We start from the raw sequence: 25735 nt of genomic DNA on the forward strand, positions 1-25735 counted from the left end.
AGGTAGAGTTTCACTAAAGTTTTCTGAAGGTTTTATGGTTAGACTGTCTTCTCCACAAACTTTCGCCAGGCACAAGCCAGTGGAGAACATCTGAACAGCTGGAGAATTGAACTGGAAGACCTTTTAAGTATCGTATTGATGACCAGTGTGAATTACATTGAAAAACCCTTATGTTGCTCTCTGCAGTATTGTGCAGCCGAGAGTTGTCTGGCATTTGTCCTCTAGCTCACCGGTGCTTATAATGGCCTTTAGCATATAGTGTACCGCAATGGAACAAACAAAGCATTAAATAGGTGGACAGTAACAGGGTTCGGGTAGTTAGGCATTGACATGTGGATTCCTAAACTGAATTATCTTAAGACTATTGCTGGCTTTCAGTAGGGCAGCAGGGCCTTCTCCATATTTATAGCTGAGTTAAAAAAAACTAACTTTTCAGAAGTTCGCCTTAAATGCATGTTGTGCATACCAGTTATGGTTAGGTCAGGCACATCTGCCATTTTCATGTCGCCTTTCGGGAGTAGAAATCTGGTTTGAATTGATGTTCGAGTCTTTATCACAACCATTTTCGCCTCCGGGAAGGTGGTGCACCTGTCCGCATCATAATGAATACAGATGAACAACGACATCTCTGGATCCGATCAACGTTTTGCGTTAATATAAGTTTAGAGACTGCAATTTACCAATCAACTTCGGTTCATCTCTTTGTCGAGATACGGGCGCCTTATTTTGTTCGAAAGTTCCGATTGTCAGCCTGCAGCCAGAAAAAACATAATTGGATTATGTACAGTAACATTGTATGACGTGTTTTAGAATATGTTATTTTACTCTTTTAAAACGGTGTGGAACAAGCACGTTAAATCACCATCATTCCATTGGACGTATAGATTACCCATATAGGTAGTTCACAAACGTCTGACTCTCACAAAACAGCTAGACTTTTGTTGCTAAGACGGTTACAGATATCGGTTCAGACCTTCTTTGACAGGCCTTCTGTGACAATAAAAGAGCGCATTGATGCATGCAGCGGTTAGTTCTTGGGACGCAAAAAATACAATCAATTTTTCTCAGCCTCAAACAGGTACAGATGAAGCGAATAAATTCCAGATATGCCGTTGACTCACAACGACAATCCAGGCAGAAATGGCCATTGCCATGAGTGTGTGATTATTGGCCAAAGGTTGTCAGAAAACTAGGAGAACGTTTTGGTTGTTTTTTTGCAGAACCTGTTGCGTATTGTCAGAGCAAACAAATTGTTTCCTCAGGCAGTACGTTGACGGATGTTGATTTAGCGATGAGGTATATCCGCTTTCGGATTGACAAGTCGGGAACTAACATTATGCACCAGCGGGCTTTACTTGTGTTGGAGATTAGCATTTTATCTAACTGACCGTTGGCGAGAATAAATCCATGCAGTCAGGGGATTTAACAGAACTCGTAGAACGGCCGGATAGGGAAGTATACATCTGTAGCAGGCAGTAAGCAACTTCTTTAATCGAGCACCTCAACGTTCTGCAAGAATTTACAGTGCATGGCCTGAAGGCTTGTCAAAAACTCGTAAATTTATCCGAATAATGAATGTAATCAACTCAACAATGAATGTATAGATCTTAAGATAAAAATCGGGGAATTATTCTGCCCTCATAGTGATATGGTGGAATCGGATAATGCCTGCACATAACGATTTGGGCGTGGTACGCACTAGCCATGCTGAATCCCGTAAATGGATAAAATATTTCCGTGTTTACATAAACGTGTTTAAAAAGAGGTAGTCTTGTTACTGAACCAGATGAAACTGTTTGATCCGCCATCTAATAACGTATGGGTTAAGAAAGATGGATCTCATAAAGGAAACTACTCACAAGGTTTCTGAAAACTCCTTCGACAGCCCACGACCGGTTTCACCCTTCTCGGGGCTCATCACGCAGGCGCAGTCCCCGAGTTTCCGTCAACCTTATGTTCTACTTAAACTCAAATTGGACTGTTTTCGAGAAATACATTCATTTGCAAGTCAATTCGGTTTCCACCAGATACTCAACTGAATCTGTCGTTTACGATATTTTACAACTGAATGTGCTGCGCACAGGCCGTCTCAGCCGAAACCGTTCCTTGGCTGTCGAAGAGATTTCAGCAGCCTTGTGAGTAGTAGCTTTTTGAAAATATACTGCGATAGCTCGAATATCGTGCCAACTGAATCATGAGGTGGCCTGTGTGCAGCACATTCAGTTGCAGAATATCATAAACGAGAGATTCAGTTGAGTCTCCAGTGAAAACCAGATTGATTGTGACATATGGCAAACTAACTCAGAGTTGGCGTTCGAAACATTCCTGTGGAAACTTTGACATAAAATTTATTTTCTTAAGCTAATAAGGACACCAGGCAGGTATATCAAGTTCTAAATCCCACAGTTTGTTCTCGTTAATCATCCTTAAAACTAGAATTAAAACGACCTGGGTTCAGCCGGTTAGTTACTAGTGAAGAACTTTTTTAAGTGGTTTTCTTCCTAACAACGTATCCTAAATATTAATAATAGAAATAATTCTTTGGGAAATTGGTATTAAACTGATCTAGAGTCAAATAGATAAGAACAGTGTTTCATAAAAAGGAGCAACGGATCTATGGCTGTTGCTTGGATGTCAGTTGTACAACGGGTGTCACGCTAAGTAGTGTGCCTAGGTTGAGCCTTGAATGACACTTGTCTATAGTGTGGATGGCAGGATCACCCGGTTACCTTAGGCAAGCAGCCTCTAGATTTGAGTAGGTGAAACGTTGTACTTGTCATCATGACGGCTAAATCATTAAGTAGCGTTTGAATTATCAGACTTTTCCTTTCAAGAATAACAACCAGCTTGGGCATACGATTCGGCTAGTTTTAGATGGCTTGTCCTGTTAGTCTAATTATGGTTGAGTTTGAATTGCAGATGCACGAGTACTTTTACTTCACTGCTCGTGTTTTATTGAGCAGCGGATCGTGTGTTCAGTGACGTTTACCATTTTTTTGCAGGTGTATTCTGCAATTCCATTGGCACCTCCTGGCACGAGACCTCCTGGAATGCGGCCTGGGATACCTGGTGGCATTACAAAGAGGGAGTAATCGGAGGTAAGCGTTGTTTTTTAAACTTAATTTTATGGGCGCAAGCATAAACGCCTACAGTGGTACTATCTCTGCACCTGACAGGTAAATTTTCAAAGTTTTTACGTCACGACTCACAGTCCTGGAAGACAAACGCGTGGACCAGTCGTGTAGAAATGCATACAAGTTTAATGACAGTATACTCGTGTTACATGGTCCGTTATCTAAGAATGATTAAGATGCATTCGACAATATAAACAACAGATTATCTACCTGTACATGTAATTAAAGGCTCTTCAGCCAATGCTCGTGTACAGTTTGAAGGCCCCGACCAAATCTGCAGTGCTGATAAAATGCTTCCTGGAAGTCATCAGATATAACTACGCCGGTAATGCGTACTGATAAAGGTGTTATTTTGTAGGACGGCTTTCAGGAAATGCAATTATTCTGTGTGATCTAATTGCAAGAACTTCCTCGGGTGTGGCAAATTTTATTTTGCCCTTGTGGTTGAGTGATAGTGGAAAATTCTGTTTTCCGGGAATAACAGTTTCTTATTGAATGGCTGGTCCTTGTTGCATTGTTTATCAACGTAATGTTGTTTGAGCGGAAAAGCCCATGCACGTTTTGCGTTTCTGCCGATTTTCATGGCAAAAATAAAACTTGATCATCAAAGTGCAATTGACTTTATCGGTTAATATTAGAAAAAAGTTGTCTTGTGGTAGCGAAAACTGGTGAACGCAACACTACAGGTTGGTTTGGGAACTGCTGTTTTTATTTTTGCTTTTTGCAATTCATGGAAAACTACCAAACTCACCCCAAGATTGATGAAAACCTCGTAAAGGCCTCTTTTATGTTCACGTTCTGAGCCGTACGCAATCAGTAGTTAGCCAGGGGATTAGGTACGCTGGTGTAATTCACATTTCGGTTCGCTGCCAGAACCTTTTCAAGGGGAACAGCCATGTAAGATGTCGTGTGTCATTGTGTCTATTGAGCTTTTCGTCCCGTGCTAAGGGAGTGGGAGTTGTGCAATTAGCCTTGTATGCTGGCTGAAAACGTTCATGACAAATAAAAAATAAGCATCCACCTAAGGCACTTTTCTACGGCGATGGTTGCGGCTATGTAGCGAAGTGGTTGTTGATCTGTTTACTGAGCCTGACAATTTGTTTGCTGACACTTTACAATAAGCTTGGGTAGGGGACGTCATCAGTACGAGGCCGGGTGGGTAATTCAACCTTGCGTACTTGCATAGCGTTGCGTACAGGTATCTAAGGACAAAGTGTCTTGTTTATAAATGGTAGGACTAAATTTTAGAAGTTAACTTCAGGACAAATCTTATTTCGGCATGGTTTCTGTGATAAGCTGCGCAAACACAACCGTGAATTTTTGAGGCGTTTAAAGCCGAATGTCTTTTGGTCATATATTCGTCACTGGATAGTTTCAGTTCGTCGGAAGTGTTTTACAGTGTGAGGTCTTTGTGCATTAGACAGGTGGAATGCATCTACTTGCAGTTTCTAAACTGTTATTTGTTCAACAGTACCTGGTTTGAACCCATTTAGGAGAGCTTTTTTTAGTCAGTTTTTATGTTCATATGTTTCACCAGCCCCGTGCTTTAGATAGACCCAAGCCAACGGTACGTGACTTGTCAGCGTATACATTCATCAACTGCTGTCAGAATGTCAGTTGTTTGGATGTCAGCACTGAAGATGATCTCTATCATCCGTTTGGGGAGTGAATTCAATGTGGTTAAACAAGCAACTGAGAGGTTGTTATTGCATGGATGAAGGTGCAGTAGAAACAGTCATCTATAAACTGTACTCAGATCATATGCTACGCCGATATAATCTGGGTGCTTCTGGCCAACGTTATAATGCAAAGCGTGCAAAATCCCATTCCTTAGTTTAACAAAATTGTAGTATACACAACTACATGAATACTTTATGCACATTCAGCTAGACGAAACAGCTTTTACACCAAGACCCATTATAGTCAAGAAGTTGAGGAGCCCCTTACGGCCGTTCCACTGTTACTGACAACTATCGGGAAATGTCTGCCGAAGCCTAAGGAAGATTCATACTCAAAACATTTTGCACCACTGCTCAACCTTCTGTCTCGTTATCTATTCAACACTGTAACACTCCTGAGTCAAGGACAATTATTCTTTTGGTGCAACAACAGGTTATTATGTCACATGGTCTCTGTTTAGTGGACTTTGGGGAGTCAACAGTTCAGCCAATCGCAGTATGAGGCTGCAGGAAAATAAACCTGATACATTAATAACCAATTGTAGTTGAAGGCGTGCTCCACGGTGAACGATAAATATTTGTCAGAATACCGTGACATTTCCCCACTGAGTCTTATAATAATTTACTTTGAATACAAGCTGTACATAACTTGTCAAGTATGGTGTGAGAACTTTGCTAACCTGCTCTAAATGAAAGAGCCAAATTCAATACTGTACCCTAAACTGGTCAGTAAATAGTGGTCATGTTTTGGGACTTATGCCAAACTATTTGCAAAAATACTTATCAATCGACATTCTGGAACTAGTCGGAAATGCGATAATTTAGGTCTCGGTTATGGCAGTGGCATGCGGTATCCAGTGTTTAATGATAGCTTTCATAAAGCTTCGTGTGCAGTCTGTAAATTTACAAATATGCAAATTAAAGGGTCCAGGTTACCACATGCGACTCCTAAAGAATTCATTTGGCGGTTTTTGACCATATTTTCCCAGAGCAGAATGTCGTACGAGTATTCTGGGGTTTTAAGCTTCAGTGACAGCCGTCTGATGATCTGTACACTAGGTCTGTTCCCAGAAAGAGATACCATTTCGAGGTCGGACACGTCTAAACTAAATCGGTTTTTCTTTCTGATGTACATCACCCAAAGAATCGTCACTCCTGGACAACTGGTATCAGGAATATTGGCTGGTTTTTGGCTGCCACTCTCGTTTGCTTCTGGATAGACACGTTTAACGCAACTTATAACAAAAGGCTGTTCCGTTAATGGCTGATAGTTTCGGCCACATAAACTATAGTTATGATTAGGCATGGTTTGTGGATTGAAACACTGAAGTATTATTTCTTCTAGTTGAACAGTGATAATCGTCCGATACAGTGTCTGAATTGAATGATTACGCGAATTATCTATAAATTAGAGACTTCTTATTTTTCGCATCAAGATGAATATAGTAGTGCTAGACTCCAAGAAATTACGCATTTATCGCCAGTGCGCAATAACATATAATCAAAGAAGTATTCTGTATTCAACCGAATCCAAACCGTATAAGAAACTATATGATAATTTAGTACGCGTAGTTGATAAAAAACTCGGGGGTAATATGTTTTAACTCTTTCTGTTTTTGAGCTAAAAGACAACGTTTATCCGACGGCCTTTTCAACGAACAGAATCTTGCATTATTACAATGCAAGATATTACTTGCCTCCTATTCAGGCTCACTTAATGCGGCAAAGCACTGAGATTTCCAAACCGCATAAATTTACCTACCTGACTTTTTATGAATTTTCAGACCAACGTATAGTGTAAGTGACGGAGTGTGTTAATGAAAACCAGTCGCAGTTGAATTTTCCGCCATCCACCGGCTAACGCTACACTTGATCAAAACCTAGTAATTAACCGAAAGTCCACTTCAGCTAGTGTAAGACCAAACGCTACTTTTGTGTGAACAGCATACGATCCAAACAATTGAGGTCAGCATTTATAAGGAATCCAATTTTTTTGTTGGAAATGACCAAGGTGTTACAAGACTAGATTGAATTCAGCGGTTTAACTGAAGAAGAAAAATGCGGCGATTGGCATCTTGTGAGATACATCTAGTTTAATGGTTTGGTATTAGTTACGGGGAATTTGATTTTCTCCTACAACTTTAGCCATCCTAGGTTAGGGCTCCAAAAAGCCCAGTGGAGCTATTCGAAAATCAGTAGCTACCCTCTTTCGGACCTGTTGCCTTTCATTCAACAACTAAACACTATGGGCCACAAGTGCCTTACAACCATACATATCCTTCAGATACTCAGTTCAAATAATGCAAATCGGTTTTGACCATCTCCTCGAGTGACGATATCCCAGACGGAAAGAATTTCACCTTTCTCAGAAGCTTAGTTCTTTAGTTACTAACTTAGGTCTCTTTGGGTAAGTTGGATACAAAACTTCTGAGGAATTGTAGGAAGGATGAAAGTGCCCAGTGGTACTTCGCTTTCGTGGCACAGAGTAACCTCATCTACAGGATGGAATCACAACTTACAGACCACAAGTAGACTTTTCAAGGAGGAATATTCCTGTCAAATCAGTCATGGCCAAACCGACCATATGCTTTTGTGAAGAACATTTAACAAAAGTTGCCTTTTGGTAGCTGAAATACGGTGAGTATAACGTCATACCGTATGATACTCTATTTTGATTTTGATTTCTGGTTTCATTACACGTGACACAAAGACTTTTCCACTATGACTGGATGTTTTCTTTCATATGACCAAACCTGTGCTAGAAATGTCATTCGTCGGAAATCCACCCATGATAGCAAGACATGAACTTGAGCGGTTGAATGCCACTATATTCTGTCTTGACTTCAAGTCGATCCCACTGCTGATCAGTCTTTTGTGACCAAATCATAAGATTTTTCACTGGTACTAGTTAAATCGCTCATTCGTAATGTTCTCGGAGCTTGAGAGATGTGTCCCGCTGGTGGCCCTGCCCAAATCGTCTCTACTTGCAAACAGGGGAGGACCTCCGATGCAAGGTAAACTCGCTATTGCGATGTTTGTTCAACTAATGCACATATTTTTGAATCGAAACAGATTGTCGTTGCTCAAAAATTTGCCTTGCTGAAACGTTGTCCTAGTATAATTCATTTGAACAGATTCATTCTTGGAGGCAGTGGGGAAAAATCACAATGTTTATTACCAACTACTGCTTAAAAGCCTTGGAAGGTAATACAAGATAAAATTTCACAAAACTCTACTGCAACAGGTTGACCGTCCCAAGGTTGCCAAAGATGCTCACTGACGGTTAACATTTAGAGCTTAAGAGTAAATGAGAAATAATATGGATGCAAAGTTGTAACAGCTGCTTAAAGAGCTCAGTTATTTGTGGCTAAAGTTCAAGAAAAACTGGTTATTCCGGCTACAAGGTATCTGAAAACTATCCGCAAGTTTGCCGAGAGTCCGGCGGTGGTTTCTTTATCTACAAACAAGGGGTAGAAAGCAATTCAATCATATTAAAAGGGAGATGAGATGTTGGACTTAAACCACTAACGGGGTGAATTACAACTAGATTTATTCTCATCCTGTTAGTGCAAATATATCAAATCCCTAGTACTGAATTATTCAACTGCCAGAGAGGAGCGTTGACCATAATTTAGTCGGCTGATAAATACGTAAACAGCAAAAAAGAAATAGCCGTTTCTAATTTGAGGGCGTAGTTTTGTCGGCAAAATCCGTTGTAGAATATGTGTGAGTCCTATGCAGCTGAAGTCTGCTTTTGGAGCGGGAGACAATTCGGGTGAGGCGTGATCCACCTAACTACATATCGCCTATGCATTTTGCCAGTGTTTTCATCTCCAATTTGAATACGTTCGGTGTATCATTTGGAAACACCAAGTTGCATCCTGTGTCTGAGATAGTAAACCTTCTACCATCGTAGCAAGACCGTTTGCCGAATCTTTGGGTGCAAAAATCCCGTTAACACTGAGTACGTCTGAGTATTACCTGGCTGAATTCCTAAATCCTTTCTTCTCTACTAGACGCAAAATAAGCATAGACTACTTTTGTACTATTACTTCCCGATATGTGGAAAAACCTTACAGGCCTTTAAAAGGTTGCCTGCTCAACAGAATATGTCTTTAGTCCGTGGGTCTTTCTCTAGACTAAAGTGATCGGCGACCTACAGAATCGTTAACCAAACTGTCAACATAAAGTTGACTCAATGGTCTTATCATAAGCTTAGAGGTATGGTTTATGCGTTACTCCTACACATTGCAGTTAGAACACTAATGTATTGGGAGAAAATCTCCGAGCGATTCGATTGTTTATGACCCAATGGACCAGTGCGTTTTATGCAGCGATCGGTAATCAAACAGCACCTGATAGTTAAAGTCCAGGAAAGGGGAAACTAAACTTAAGTTGCTTCGGTTGGAATCATATGTCCAATGACGACAAGTGCAATATTTCGACATTCTGACCTTCGTCATATTACAAACATCAAAAATAGACAGTCACGTGTATTTCTTGCCTGAATGGAAGCAGCAAATGAGGTGAAAATTTTCCGAGTGCTTTTGTATACACCAGAGTTTACGAAGGATGCCTCGATAATCCTTTAGCCACGTGCTCCACTTTGTGTGACAGGTCCCTCTGTGGTTGGGTACCGGTGGCATCATTGGGCTTTTCTGCAAACTTGTTGGATTATAACACCCTTCTCAAAAAACTACCTTTTTAAATAGGCTTTGGCCTATGGCTGATGGGGGCTGGAATATGGAGGTGAGGATGACTGCCATTATTCTGAGCAGTATGCATCACTTCTCTAGGAAACCGGGGACCCAATTATCCGAAAATTCAAAACATATTCGGAATCTGTTTCATTACCTATTTTTTATGTTGCAAAATGTTTCGAAAGAGCAGGAGTTTGAGATTGATTGTGATTAGTACATCAGTTGGAAGCTGTACTTGGCAATATATCGCCAAGAATTGCCCTACCGGCATTAAAGTGTATCAACTATTGGGCTAAGACTGTCCGGTTGGTATTATTGCGTTGATCTGCGTACTTCTTAAGCCTGCATCTCAGGAAATTTTACCGTAACTTTTTTAGAGAGTTCAACGAGTGAAAAAGCCTTTCGGAAAGATAACTGCACAGATGGCCAATTATATTGTAAATATATGAAATCTCCATAGTTGGGGTCAAGTTACCATGTTTTTGTCCATATGCTCCACCATGAATCATCCAGTGATTGTTTTTTTAAAACAATGAAACATTAAGTGAGAATTCTAGCCTTTCACTGTGAAAAAGAATTTTACACGGTTTTGCTACTGACATTTTGCGAGGACTATAATATTGCTCTGGCCTGCGTGCTGGCTGTGAACACTTGTCTGCACCAAGACTGGTGGTGCCCAAAACGATTGAAACTGATGAAAGCACCGCCGGACGAATCGCGGGCCATAGAAGTTTTGATGAAGATGGAACGAAACGGTTACTTTATATAAACTAAATTCGGATACGAAAACAAGGTCATTCAACAGTGCATAAGGCAACCTAAAAATGAAAACTCGATCTGACACAGAAGCAACGAGTGTTGTCCCAGAGAGTCTGAAAATTGTGCACTGGTTGTCTTGCCCTAGGAACAACTCCTTTTTGGGAGAAAGATGATACCAGTTCACTTCCGGAAAGCCAACTGTGTTCTCGTGTTTCTTTTACGTGCACCGCGCTTTTCGGACGTCTTGTACAAACTTTTTTTCATAAGATCCTGCCCTCTGTTTGCTTCTGGCGGGATCAGGTCGTTTTAGTTTCACAATGGTGGTCATGAATACCGTGGCCCACGTATTTCGCCAGGCTAAAACACAAAGTGCTACGTGCAAATGTTGTTTATTGACCGAATGTGAGCTATCAAACAAACGATATAAATAGTATCAGTTTATTGAGTATTTATTGACAAAATAACGATTGTTTGGTTGTGAAATATTATGCCTCAGATTGCAGTGTCAGGCTAAACATAGTTTTGTTGGCTAGAATCTTGTTTCCTCTTTAGTACCTTCTGACTGGATTATTAGAGAAGCTGATTTAGGAGCTAGAATGTTCACCGTTTTTTGATGAAGTAATACAACCCCAAATTTACTGATCAGATATGATTATATATATATATATATCCCACGCCAGCTTGTTTCTTGCAATTCCGGGGAGTAATATTTAATCGGGTTTACACCTAGGAGCTTATGGGTCCACGGATTGCGTGGGGACATCTTGCTGACAGGTGAAGTTGAGCATAAATGTGTTGTGTGACTATGGTGCTTATAGATTATATGCAGTGATACTGATCTGTATCCACGATATGTTGCCCCTGGTGACCTGAAGCTGTCATCCATAGACCTATTCGTGTTTGCGCACTATGCTGTTATGACTGAACGGTACGAACGTATGCACTTAAATAACGGAGCAGGCCTCGACTGATGGTAGAACATGTAGCTCCAAATGACACAGCCCTCTGGGCAACTTAACTGTGTCAAAATAAATTTCCGTGACTGGAAGAGTTTTGTGGGACTTTCTACATGTAATTTTTGAATATGATCTTTCTTGTAGTACTTCCAGCAGATCAACGTTGAAGCGACTGTTTGACTTTCGAAATCTGCAACAATTCGCACAGTTCGATGTAGACGTCAATATTGTTGATAATTCGTAGCAAGTTTGGTTCCTGAAATGACTCCGTGTTTTTCGTTACTTTTTAGGTCCAAGTCACTGGGGACAAACTGCGTACATGACCTATGCAGACGATGTCTGGCCAGCTTGTCACAAGGGAAGACTTCAGTCACCAATCAGCATATCCTCGTCCAATTTAACTTATGATCCTAGTTTGCAGCCACTAGTCATTGTTGGAAAGGATAAACAGGTAAGGATTTTTCGTGATTTTTATGACGATGCCCCGACATCTACCAAGTGGCTATTTATGTAACTTAATCCACGCCACTCTATATTAAGTAAATAGGTGCTGTGCTCAGACTCAACTATTTGAGGTTAATTTTTGGGACACTTCAAAAGAAAGTGTTCGGGTACTAGTATTGATTATAATCAAATTACTTGTGCTGAAATCATGGTTTACGCTTATTAGTATGGCTCGTCATGGCACTTTTTCCGAAAAGGCTGACCATTGGAAGTGCTTTTAGCGGAGTAAAAACGGCATCAAGCAATCAATATCCTGCTGACCCATTTAAATTTGAGAGCTAACAAATAGAGAATGAAATATTGAAATGTGTGTTGTACCAGACTCTCCGCAATGTTTGGGACAGTAAGTGTATGAATATGTCCTGTTGGAGTCTACTTCAACTAACTTTTGCCCGAATATACGCGGGCTTCGCACCTTCCCCAACACAACGAACGATTTCGGGGCTCTCGAATATACTCCACAAAACTTGGTCATTGTGGAATTTGGAGTGGACAACCCGCAGGCCGTGAGATACCGTTTCGGATTGAACAAGATGCATCTAGGTTGTTAACTAACAAGCTCGGAGACGAAGCCACTTCTAACACGGTATAAATGCAAGAATGCTGATTAGGTCCGTCTATGGATACTAGAGAACGTGTTCAGAGCGGCGAGATTAACAATTTTGGATTGACTACTAAAGCCCAACAATTTCAAGTCACGGATATCGGGCCTGCCTTTTCGAAGAAAATTTCGCAGGCACCAATGGTCAAAAACCTTTGTCTCGCGAAGGTCTGAGAAGCGCATTAAACAGGTTTTGCGAGCTCAACGTATGATAAGTCGGACAAAGGGATGATAGATTATGAGCTTGGTTTTTAGGTCGCTTTCATTTCTGTGCCACATTGCATGCTTCGTGGGCAATATACAAGTTAGTTCTAAATTTACCCTTTAGCTTGCCCTTTCGGTGTAATGGCTGAATCAAGGTATTTGGAGTTAGGAACGCTTTTCAGTTCCACATCGTTTATCCATCAGAGTTGAGTGCCTACAAAAATGTATTTTGGTTTCGGAGACATTGGTTTCTGGGCTGACACCATTGAGGACCTCCTCAAAGCTTTTGCTTTCTGCGTCGATAACAACTCCGATACCCAAAAATACTAGGTACGCGATCAACAGCTTCTCTCATGCACCCACACGGTGTCTGTGATGGGTTCCTGCATTATCCGGTGAACACCAAAGTAGAACAGTTTTAGGGATAGTAGACATTCCTGTCAGACAAGACGACAAGTCGAAGTTTGGTGAATCATCACCATACGTACGGACAAGCACCATCGCACCCGCGTAGTAAGACGTCAACAGCCGGATGAAGCACTCAAAATGCTGTTGGATTACAGTATAGCTCGCAGTTCTTCCTGGCACACGGGGCCGAGCACCGTCCTGAATGGGACAAAACANGCTGAATGTTAATATTTGTATGGTTTCTTCGGAACAAGGCTTGCAGCGAATATTGGCTGCTGAAATCTCCTTTCAGACAAAAAACCTAAATGACTTGGCGTGGCATGTAAGTTTATCTTGCGGAAACGATGGTTCATGAAGAGGATGACAAATACATTGGAAGCTGCATCCAATATGCTTATGCCTCGGTACCCGTCACAAACATACTTGTTTACTTCATTTGTGGATAGGTAAAAAAGTTAGAGGTTCTCAAGCCAGGCGGTAACATTTTGCTGCCTTAGAAGGAACAGAATGGATTACTGAGTAGTGCCAGAATAGCGGTAGTGCGTGCTTTTCATATCTTCACCCAGTGCTCTGTAGATTTTTAGCCGACCAAGTGTCTCTTCTTCTGCTGAGGGCCCACATTTAGCGCCGCGTGACGATGCGGAAGACGCAATAGCTGAGGAAGGTCTGTGTTAATGCGTGCGACTAACGAGTTTTTTTTGAAATGTTTTACCCACATAAATGTTTCCTACAGGTCTTGAGTACCATTTTTCCACAACTCCAGCCTATATTTGAAGCGGAAGATTCAGTCTTAACTTTATGAAGCTGGCGCCAAAAGAACCTAATGAATAGAACGTTCTCAGCTAAACGTAGCAAGTCATTATAGTGCATTTTAGTCAAATGTAAGACAAATTTACTCGTTTCTCAATAAACTTACTCCTGACCATGATGATGCTTCACTTGACGTTGAGTGGCAAATTAACATGGTTACGTCAGTACTGATGCTTCTCGATGTTTTTGGTTGAACGGATTTGAACATAAATGAGAGTGAACTGATGGTTAGAGTGATGTAATCACGCTCGGCCCAAAAGCAATCACGTAACACACCTCAAATGTTAACTAGTAGGACGAAGTGTATAGTGCAGTGCATGTTAAAACCAAAAACGTTATTCAATTTTTACTCATAGAATGCCCCTTGACGTAAGCAGACTTTTGCCTCCAAAGAATGTACGCAGTCCAAACTAGCAAACATTAATTTAGGAGCCTAGCCAAAATCTTGGTGATTATTGGTCTCATGCAATATAAGAAGTGGTTCATAGAAATTACATTTTCTGACGGTTCTCTAGGGCATTTTCTTCGGTTATCGAGTTTGGAGAAACCAGGCACTTAGTTCGATCTATCATTTCTTCGCAAAAAGCATTTCAGTGTCGGTCACTTTTTCGTTTACTTGTCAACGAGTAAATCTGAGACTGTCACTGCTTCGTTGTTCTCTGGGCCGTCTTCCTCTTTTTTGTTGTACAGTCATCCACAAACTTGCCGTGGTTCACCGGTACTGACGTTTTATCTGGTTAGGTGAACACTATTAGCGGAAGAACCGCATAATGACAGTGTTAGATGAAGTTCGTCAACTGAACTTGTAACCTTCTGACCGCCAATGTGTCGGAATTTCAGTGTCGCTAGTGCGTTTACTGATGGTTAATCAGATGGACGTTGGACTGTTTGCTGCGCTTGGCAATTGGTTTGGAAATCTTTCATCTCAAGTCGGGGAGACATTGTCAGTGCACAACTGAGTGGGTCAATTCAACTCGCTCAGCTAAGGGGCTGACGACGTCTCTTCGACTGGGGGCGAAATTTTTGCAAACTAGCAGACCAACGATCATATAACCAACCACCTTATGACTGCTGGTTAATTTCCTTGGAAGTACAATCGTTGATGGCTTATAAATGAAGGGAACCAGCATGAATTCAATGTGTAAGCAACAAGTAATACGCAGTACAACCACGCTATCGAAAGTAAACGATCACTTGGTTCACCGTAGACTAACGAAACAGAGCTGTAATCATACGAATACAACGTGAAGTTGCCAAATTTTGAAGATTTGAATGTCAGAATTATGCAGAAAATATGGGGTACCCTGTTGTCTATTTGCACGTTCTGGAAACTTGCTGCTAACACCCAGGATCTTTGCTCTGGTTTTTAACGGGAGAAAACCCTGAAAGATGCTGCATGTCTCAGATGATTAATCTAACTCCCTATCTGATTGTTCCTATGAAGCATTCCAGAACAAGCAGTTGTTGTTCTCCTTGTCTGTCCCACCAAGAATTAGCGAACCGAGTTCAGTAAATGTTTTTCATCCGGCACATAAAAATGGCAATAACACGAACAGTTATTGGATCAAATAATGACATTTGGTGTGTATTCGATTTTGTGGTCTTTCGTAGCGAAATATTATCGCTTTGCGCTAGATATTTCGAGCAACCAACCAAAACGCTTACTACTTTCCGGTTCTGCTTTGCTAAGGCCCTTGAAAAATGCATTACTAATGTAGCACTGCGTGGTTTTGGTTATACAGTTTCACGTTTGTTTCATCGACTTGATCCATGAGCCTTGAGTGGAAAGTTGACGGTGTATGATGCTGATACACAGTAGCCGTATATGCACGATAACCTCTTTTGTAACCAGTTCAAATCGGATTTCATGTGCGTCCATTTGGGATCATTCCAGTAAGGTCAGTAAAGATTAGCATTTTTTGGTTGGGAGTCTTATTCCCTAAACCGATCCCCAGAGGAATCGAATTCATTGTAGGCATTGTGAAGACTGTGCAGTGCCCAGTATTGTATCAAGCAGTCCCTGGTTTTTCTAAAAAATACCGTTCGTAGTCAGATGTTTCAAATGGAATTCATCTTCCCCATGAAAAGTATTCTTTCTAGGTGAGTATCACAATCACACCCATAGAAGGGTGAGGAAGTCGAGGGATAAGGAGTATTTGGCTCACGACTGGTTTCACTGTAAGCAGTTGTGTTATCGAACGTATCCATTGTTCTTCTACTTAAAAACTCTGAAGCTGATATCATTCTCCATCGTTTCGCAGTGTCCGAAGTAAAGTATATTCGTTATTATTTCGTATATTTTCACTGATAACAGTATGCGGTTTTTCTAGTAATAATTCATACCAAAATTTCTGACGTGCCGCAATGTGCTTTGTAGTTAACTCAAACTTCACAATCATGACACGTGTATCGTATATCAAGAACTGTGTCACATGCCTGCTATAATGTCTGGTGAAGTTGACCTGTGAAAGTTTGACTAGTGTTGAATAACTGGTTTGGTTCATGCCCGAGAATATTTATTAAAATGCCTGAAAAAGGGCGTAAATGTGAAACCATTATTCCATTCGTTTAGGACGAAATCAAAATTCCCCTAACTTGTTTGTGCTATTCTGCAGATTGATTTAGAAATCTCCAACGCTGGCCAAGACTTGCGAATAGATTTGCTTGATGCTTCGCCACAAATTCTCCTGACCGGTGGTCCTTTATCTTATGAGTACAGAGTTTTTGGCGCTCTGATAAAATTTGGCTCAAAATCGCAACATGGGTCTGATCACCAGGTCGACGGTGTCCCCTTTCCTGCAGAGGTAGGTCGAATTGTGCAGTGCACCCTGAATCAAGAGGCTTTCAACTATCTGACTATATTTTTTGAAACTTTTCATACATGCATACAAAAAATTTGTACACCTCTGTGCATTGGATGTGTTAGCTATTTTTCTATGAAACGTGAAAGCTTCTTTAGAAATACTTTCATGCGCCGTAGTGCGGTAAGAATTTATGTTCACTATTGTCTTCACGTATTGCAGATGCAGTTGTACGCTTACAATTACCTACTATATGCGAATGTTTCAATGGCTGTTCCGAGACCACATGGACTAGCAGCAATTGCAGTGTTTTTGAAAGTGAGTAAATTCTCTGTTCGAACAAGTGATTTCAGTAGGCAAGAACTGCTGTCCCATTGACACAACTCCTTCAAAAAACCCAAGCAAACATCTTTCGAATTTAATTCTTTGTACACCAGCGAAATACATTTCCTAGGCTTAGAGACCTCAATAGTCCGAAGTACGCATTGGACATACCATCACACGTAACTTTATGAAACAGAAGGGCGACGCAGCGACGGATGTCGATAGTTCCACAATTACTTCCATTTAATCAGCCAAATGAAGGTGCCCCTGGTGTTCTTCGTTTACTTCATGGGTATGGTCGGATCTATGGCTAAATCAAATCATACTGCACGGAGAGCGTTTCTTGTCAGCACGTAGCAAAAACTCTCTTATTAATCTGAATCTAAAGAACTGAAGCGACTAAAGTTGTGTTATCCTATCAATAACAGGTTTGATACACAGAGCTCACACCATACCGCTTAGTTTTTGACCGAATGTACTCCACCAGGAATGGGAAGATGATTTGAATACATAGACTTTTAGTCATTGAGAATTCTAAACACTTCTGCAGCCATGTTACGACTGTGGAGTTTAGCAAGACCCAGCAACACCCAAATACCAAATTTCCAATAGTTGGTCCTTCTAGCTATGTGGTGTTTTGTGTATAGGCTCGCAAGCATCATAATTCTTCTTGCGCCAATCGAGATACAGATGAATCAATACTCACGTATGGACAGATCAGGCCGCTGAGGATTCTTACTCACATCATGATTGCGACCTGTCCCCACTCACCATTTTGATGCCTGCAGCGAGTGAAAAGAGGTATGGTTTTTTTCTCGACCTTTGAATGGTTCAGAAAAAAATCTTCAAGCGTTGTTTTATGACTGCAATTCATGTTAAATCAGACTTATAAAGATAGTGGTACTAACCGAGAGGCTCGTTTCGGCGGTTTAAGAAAAATAGCAGGATTTGTATTTGTTTTGCAGATGTAAACAATGGACAGAATAGGATACAAAGGATAATGATAATGATGGGGGGTAAAAAATAACACTTATCAGTCCTAGACTGTCCTAAAGTCTTAAATCTGTTGAAATCGATCTTTTAAGTATAAGTGGACAAAATTTATTCGTCCGTAACACCGCTAATCAATTGTACCGTTTATTGTCTTAGTAAAAACCCTTTTCTGTCTAAAACATGGCCCAGACAACACTTCTATCAACCAACCTCACAGTAAATTACACCGCGTTTAATTAATATTGGCTGTCAGATTGAATTGTCCACAGTCAATCAGTGTTTCCCGGGAAACAGTTGGCCGTATAATCTGCCTCATTTCTTCGGTCGTTGTTTGGGTCGTCAAATGGTTTCAGCTTTTACCTCACCATGGAAACGGTTGAACGATAACCGTAATTTTATGATACATGCAGAAATCGGCTAAGCAGGTAATGCTCACTAGAGACGGGACAAGAGAAATACACCGGGAACCGAATTATTGAAGCATAAAACGTTACAACTCCGTATGACTGTGTCCAATGCTAGTTGTGTTTTTGGAAGTTAAGATGGATTCCTTAATAAATAGTGAACAAAGAGATTGCTGCTCCCGAGTTCTGTGAACCTGTGAATCTGTTCACTCGGCCATGGCTCACAGGGTCGATTTAGTTTGAATAGAATTGTGATTCGAATGGTTTAAAGTGTTGTCATGGAATTTCAGTTGCATAAACAAGCCGTTACTCATCTGGTCAGTCGTTTTCAGACACATTCAACAGGGGAAGTTTCTCCTGGAAAATTATGGACCAAGCATAACCCTTGGTTTCATAGACTCATTTGTCAGAGGCACCAATAAATCTCTGGACGAAAAGTGACCACTAAAATAAAAGCAAACACTTTTTCATCTCTGGACGAAAAGTGACCACTAAAATAAAAGCAAACACTTTTTCGTTTCAACACTGGACTACAGAACAACTTCGTAGTCAGCTTTCGAACTGATGGATGATTGTGAGTGATATGCTATTGACATTTATACCTATGATATTTTGCCTGCAAGTATGGTAATATTTCATTACTTGATGTTCATTCAAGAGTGGGGATCACTTTCCGTCAACATACACAATCCTCTTGTGGCTACTATTGCTGTTGGACTTTAAACCAAGGCTGAGGAGAAATCGCAAAATCCAGTATGATTTCTTCAACCCTTCAACCACTCACCATGCTGGTCCTAACCAGATTCTTAGTTTCACACAAACCATATCTGGGCGGTTCCGTTTCCGTCATTGTAACTAACTGTATTGGCCGCTAAAGGAGGATACGTCTGAGAAAATGTTATAAGCACACATTCATGAGTTAATAATGTGTTTGCTGTTTCCTAGCCGTTTATATCCTTTTGTAAGATTCCCCTTCCGTGTGCGATAGAGTGAAGTGACCATTCGCTTTGTTGTTGGTGGTTGCGGGATCTTCAGAATGCACATTAACATCACTATTGTTTGAGCAGTCATTCTGGTGAATTCGCGCCGAAGGTGGGAACACTAGACTCGAGTTTCGCTCTTACTACGGTTCATCAGAATTGGATATACTTGGCTGTGCCCAGGCTTGAACTCGGCACGTGTCCGCCTGCTCGGACGTGAAAATTCAGATGCGACCAGCGTTCGCTGGTGAAGTGCCCGTAACAGGCTTGCCTCGTAAGTCACATATTCGAAGTTCGAGTCTCTGCACGGAACTGCTGATGAATTCTAGTGAAAACAAAGTTCGTCATTGATTTTTGAGGAAATCCGTTAGCTACGCTAAGAATCCACGATCTTGGAAAGCTACAAGTCAGCAAGATGTGTGATCAAGGCTTCCGTATAATAAATTATTTGTGGGTATGTGAACTAGCAAATGCTACGTAGCAACGCTAAAAAGACCCTTTATTTGGTTGAGGAACTTACTTTTCAAGGAGTTCCGAGGAAACCACAGTGATTAGGAATTCGCAGTTTTGGTCATTATATGAAGTGATGTTCATTGGCAAAATACCACGAGACACCAAACTTTCTTTACCTAACATACACAAGTGTTAAGACCTAGGCGGATCCTACGTTTATCGAAACGCTCCTATTCTAATTGGTCTGGATTGCTTATTTTACCAGATGTTCATTACATCACCCTAGAGCTTCGAAAAATTTTAAACCCAGGGACCGCAACTCAGAATTAGCGCAAAACCATATATTGTACCAGTTGGATGAGACAGAAGTGTCTGTTGCAGGTACCGACACTTGACTAGATGGAAATCAAAAACGGTTTTTACAGGGTAGCAGGGAAACTGCATTCATTAAATAGAAGAAGGAAATCAGTACTTTCGCTTAGTGATGGGCGATGTGCAGAATTTCCTAGGAGTGAACAAGTTTGGACAATGTGGCGGTTTTTAATTAAAAGTTTGACCTAGTTTTTGTGATCCCTGACACACGGCCGGTTTGTGTACCATGAAGGCGAACTTTTCATCAAGTAAAATGATGAACTGCAACACAACTGTTCTTTGTGACTAAAAGAAAGACTGGGATCCGAATAGGATTTTCCATTTAGTAGTTGTCGAACCAATAAAAGCCAGCCAAGTTTTGGATGGCGGTAGACGACTTGTGACCAGCTGGATTAATTGCAGCGTACAGGCCTTTGGAGTGTAGCATTGAAATAATTTTATTTGGATCTATCAGCCGACTTGCCATAGAGGCGGTAACATCACAACTTGCGACAATCCATTGACCACACTGTTTTTAGTAAGAAGCAGATTAAGATGATAGTACGTCTGAAAGGTATTGATTAGATTATAGGAAGAAACTCATCTCAGTTGCGGGTGTTGGAGTTAGATTTGTGGATTTGTGGATCAGTAAGTCACATAATAATCAAGCCAGTCCTACTATGACGTGTGACTGCGTATTGCGCACTCCGCTGTCGTCCTAACTATATTAGTGAATATGAAACTCTTCTAGATGGCTCTCTTGTTTTACAGAACTGGTACCTGCCACGTTGCGCAGCTTCTCAAGCCCATAGATAACCTTTCTTTGGCAAGCTGTCGAGTCCAACGTTCTACTGTAATCTGCAATGTAAGTTACAGGTTTTCAAGCCTGCCTGAAGGCCGCCCCTGAATAAGAATTTTAGGCCTTCCATATATGAGCTCCGTTTTTTACAAAGTGAGTTTGGGCTATTCGCCCAAAGTATCCAAACGTCCAAAGCAGTGTCGTACCAGAATGCATTCGATTCAAGTAATTCTCTCTTTTCTGGGGAGTTTGAGTTTCGGAATTCAGTCTTTCCGTTCCATCCAAAGACACTGAGTAGAGACTGCAGAGGACTCTAGTCAAGAATTCAAAAAATGTTCCCTGATTAGTGCTTAGGTATTTCTGACGTACATTAGCAAAATAACGCCGGATAAAACGCACCCTTTGTGTCTACATCGAAATTACAGTTGTTCCACGCGCACTTCACTAGGTAGCCGAATACCGCTCAAATTTACATTCTGTTTTTTGGCTTCACTCTTAGACATGCGGTATGTAGACAGTGTGCAAGCAGGGCTATAGGATCCGTACATTTGGCCATCTCATAATATTTCATCCAAATTTCTGGCGCCTTTACTGAGGGTTTGGTGCTGGTTGATAGGTGACAAATGTTTTGGAAATTATTGTATTCAAGAGAAGTCAAGATATCGTGAAACCAAAGGCTGCATCAACCACGTAGATGCTGATTCGGAATGCGAGCACAGCGCAATCATCCATACAGAATTCTAACTCACGCAGCAGTGTTTCACTCGCGTGACCCTTTGAAATGAATAAATGACTGTCCAGCGGTTATTTAAACTTTATCCAGCATTCCATCTGATGAAAAACCACTGCATGGACGTTTGGTATATGTACATATATGCGTGCGTCAATAATAATTCCCTAAACCGGAAACGGAGGAGACAGTGATTCTGGATTACGCGGCTATCCGATAAAGAGCTTTTATAATCGGAGAACACTAGTGACCTTTTCACACGAACGTAGAGGTTAAAAAACTGCAGTGGCGTACCTCTTATTGATTACTGCCACAGTTTCACATGGATCGATGTCTCAGCCGTAATGACCACGTGACCTATCGGTTCATGACATTCTTACGCTGCGGAAATGGGGCCCAAAATGCTGTTGATATTTGATAGTTCAATCGTATTCCACTGAATGACAGCGACATATGTTTCACTAACCTTTCCATCTACATTGTTTAAGTTTATGTGAGCTAAAAAGAATGGTCTTTGAACACACCCTTAAACATCAAAACAAGCAAAAGATTGTAGTTTTGCCAACCAGCGGAGAACCTTTTCAGTGATTAGGCCGTAGTACCAGAGTTGAACGACTGTAAGGCAGGGTATAAAAATTCGGATCTATTTCCCAAACACTTGCTATGTTGTGCTAACTGTCCAAAATTTTGGGAGCTGGTGCAGCTGCGAAGGTGGGGTTAGCAACACTCGTCTAGTGATTTCATCGGTACAGATGGTGCTGTCAAGGATATCAAACAAACCGCTTGAGACCATCCCACACTGATGAAAGGTAGTTTTTCAGAGTCACGCTTTGTCTCTCTAATCTGCCTTGGCTATCAAGAGGACGTTTTAATTGCTTCTGAAAGGTAGCAGAAAAAGTGTGTTTTGTGCCCTTATTGGTGGGAAGCAAAAGGTTAAATTAAAGTCAGCTGGGAGCCAATTACAACACGCCTACGATGAGGCCGAGACCTTGTTTGTGTGAGAAAAGCTTTTCCCACTGATCCACAAACACGAAAAGGTTATTAGAGTAGGGCATCCTGAGCGTTGCACGGTAGGTCATCTTACTTTTAAGATAAAGTAGCCTTCGTACCATTGAGTCCTTGAGTCTAAACTCTCGCACTGTGTAAGTTTAAGGGAAAACTTCAACTGAAAACCGGTGTTATTCTTCTAAATCTGACGAAGTGGCTGAATTCAGATTTTTGTCAGTATATCTACGGGTGAGTTTTCCTACCAGATTACTGGCAATAACCATCCTATTGTTCAATCAAAGAGGAGCAATCGCCCTGTTGATTAAAGGTAGTTTAAAGCCATATCGACGCCGGGTAGCAAAGTTTGTAACGCCATGCCTTTTATTTCGCTGCCATAAGACCGCTACAATAATTTTGTTACAATAGCTAATTACTAATCTTGGGACAGTTTTACTGACTCAATGACCATGTTTTAATAGACCTAATAAGATGGTTATACTTTTCGTCAGATGAAAAACGCTTGAAGTAAATTGAGGGGTCGTCGTTTTCAGAAACGTTTGAGACACTCGGTAGATCTACCGATTTCTTCCCATACTTTTCTGAAAATGATTACACCGATTGACTTGCAAATCCAAGTACATACGGGTTATTAGCGAGATATGAATTGATAGGAACCGTAAATTGTTCACTGACTTCATTGCACAAATGCGCAAATCCTGATATTTGGACCGGATTCTCAAAATAAAACAGATGAACACGGACCACTTGTCACGGTGAGAATTAGGACGATGTAAGTACTATGTTTCCGGTCACCTCAGCTTCCGGCCATTGAAGAAAGTAAACCAAAACTAAAGGCGTGTGCGACAATTCAGGGCACGTATTGGAAGTGAAGTAGTCTGATTACCGTTCATCAGAGACTTTACCTCCTCTCTCTAAAAGATTTCAAATACGCTTGATTAGCCTATGAAAACACAGACAGCCTATAATATATGCTTCTTTATCGTGGTCAACACTTTTTCAGTCTATACGACAGTTGTATTGAATCAGCAGAATAGTGCAGAATATCCACGGATAAATATGTGGCCATGCACTCAGGTATTTGAAGCGTCATTATGACTCACCATAATAAAACTTCCTTTAACTCATAACTTGATTGAGCAAGTGGGCGCACGCATACAGTTACTAGTTCAGGGAAGATTTACCAGCTACTGAACTTTAAAGTCATTTTACACGACGAACGAAAATTTAGTGCTATCGCAAAAGGCATGTCAGTTCATTTTCTGATTGTAACTTACCTTTTCCGTCTAGCTGGGCGTTTCGCCAACTACGGTTGACCGTATTCTTCTAGCGCGATACATTGCTTTTTGTTTCATTATACTTTGATACTTCAGTTATAATTTTACGTCTTACATTCTAAATAGGTTGGTGAGCACCCTTCTGCGGATCTATCGGCTCTCCTTGCCACGGCCGAGGAAGTTCAGCTACGGGGTACGCATACCTATTGAAATACGTTTACATATTCTGTATCGTAAAATTTCTTTCTTCCGCGGAGTGTATGCATACAAAGTACACTAGTAGGAACCTCCAGGGGAAAACGGACTTAATCTTCATTGTTCCAATTAAAGTAAGGAGATTTTGGCGTGACCAAAATAAACAATAACACATTTATTCAAATCAAAGGTCTTTCAAAGCCAGGAAAGTCATGAAAAGAAAACGCGAATGAGATGTTTTGAAAATATTCATAGCAAGTTTGTGGATGAACTGCGTGGGATTTTTCGTAATCTCTGTTAGTCCCGATAGACACTAATTCAGTCAAGAGTAGAGGTGAATTCTCAAGTAAATTTAATGTGTTAGATATTGAAAGACGCTGTGGATTTTCTTGTTGATGTTGGTTTTTTATCAACATTAAGTTATTCAGTAAAACTGTGTACAGATTCGAAACCGAAGAAACCGATTGATTAGTTATTTATTGTACCATTGTGCTACATAAGGCTTACTAATTTTGCTACTAACTTGGCTTCAAATGCTGTCATATTCAACTAATTTAAAGGAGGTGCGGGGCCGGATATTTCTATGCTGCTGTTAAGATGTACTGTTGGTTTTCAACAAACGTAAACCGGCTCTGCAGTATATTGTGGTCTTTCAACACAGGGTGACTCCCGTTGTGTTTATGTCTCCAAAGGCTCCTAATTCATTCAAGATGATATTGGATTGGTCGGTTCTTGCGCACCAATTAGAGCCGGTGCACTTCCTTTTTCGCCTCATCCAGGGCAGTAAATTTATTGTTTCTAACTCCCGTTGTTCCAGGCCTTGGTGTTCAGTCCCCGAAGAGCTATTAAAACCGGATAACGGGCAAGGTCTTTCTTGGTACTTGATTATCTGGCTATGCACAGCATATCGAAACGATATAGGTTGATAAAGCTGTAAAACACAATGACTGATCAGACACGTTTCTAATTAATCGAATGACACTGAAGCTTTCTGACAACCTGCATCACTCAACAGGGAAGGAATACTGAATCCAAAGAGCATACCTCCAGAGGTTTCTGCGAAGCACAAAGCAACGATAATGGCTTAAAGTTCTGCCAGTAATGGGGTCGATTTCGTTCTTATTAATTTTTTGCATCATGCACACTTAGGTCAATCTAGACGGCTAAATGGATTACTGATATCTGCCCTGCTGCCTTCAACGAAGCAGTACATGACCTATGAGGGCTCAATTCCGTTTCCCGCTTGCCACGAAACGGTGACATGGATAGTTCTCAACCAAGCCATGATAATAACGGAGACGCAAGTGAGTTTTGTTTGTGGCTCTTGTCATATATTAAACCTCAGTGGACATCCTTTGAGTGAGAATATTTCAGCTTATTGGCTGTTTGGACATCCTTTGAGTGAGAATATTTCAGCCGATTGGCTGTTTCCGATGATGGAATATTCGGTCAAGTGTGAAGTGAAATCATATTTCGCCGCATGGCTTGCCTGGACAATGCTGTCCACTAGGTTTTATGTTCATCATATTACAAGCACACAGATTCCGACAAGATCTACAGCTTCTACGCCCAACCGATCCTCGATTTCTATCCTGTCTTTCGGCTCGCTGGATGTACATCACCCGAAAATGGGCCATACATGCACAGTGCGGAATGGTTCATTTCGGT

The 25735-nt window shown here is 41.0% G+C and overlaps 1 protein-coding gene across 1 annotated transcript; it reads left to right on the plus strand.

Moving 5' to 3' along the window:
- Positions 1–3002: 3002 nt before the first annotated feature.
- On the plus strand, positions 3003–25735 carry T265_13083 (hypothetical protein; the record flags this gene model as incomplete). The annotated part of the gene is made up of 7 exons (XM_009167140.1): positions 3003–3098; positions 11519–11679; positions 16371–16676; positions 16779–16874; positions 23999–24065; positions 25217–25371; positions 25522–25735. Coding segments are annotated over 7 exons (1092 nt in total), but the record flags the coding sequence as incomplete, so codon positions are not given.

This window comes from Opisthorchis viverrini, assembly GCF_000715545.1.
Source record: "Opisthorchis viverrini unplaced genomic scaffold opera_v5_36, whole genome shotgun sequence".
Lineage (NCBI taxonomy): Eukaryota > Metazoa > Platyhelminthes > Trematoda > Opisthorchiida > Opisthorchiidae > Opisthorchis > Opisthorchis viverrini.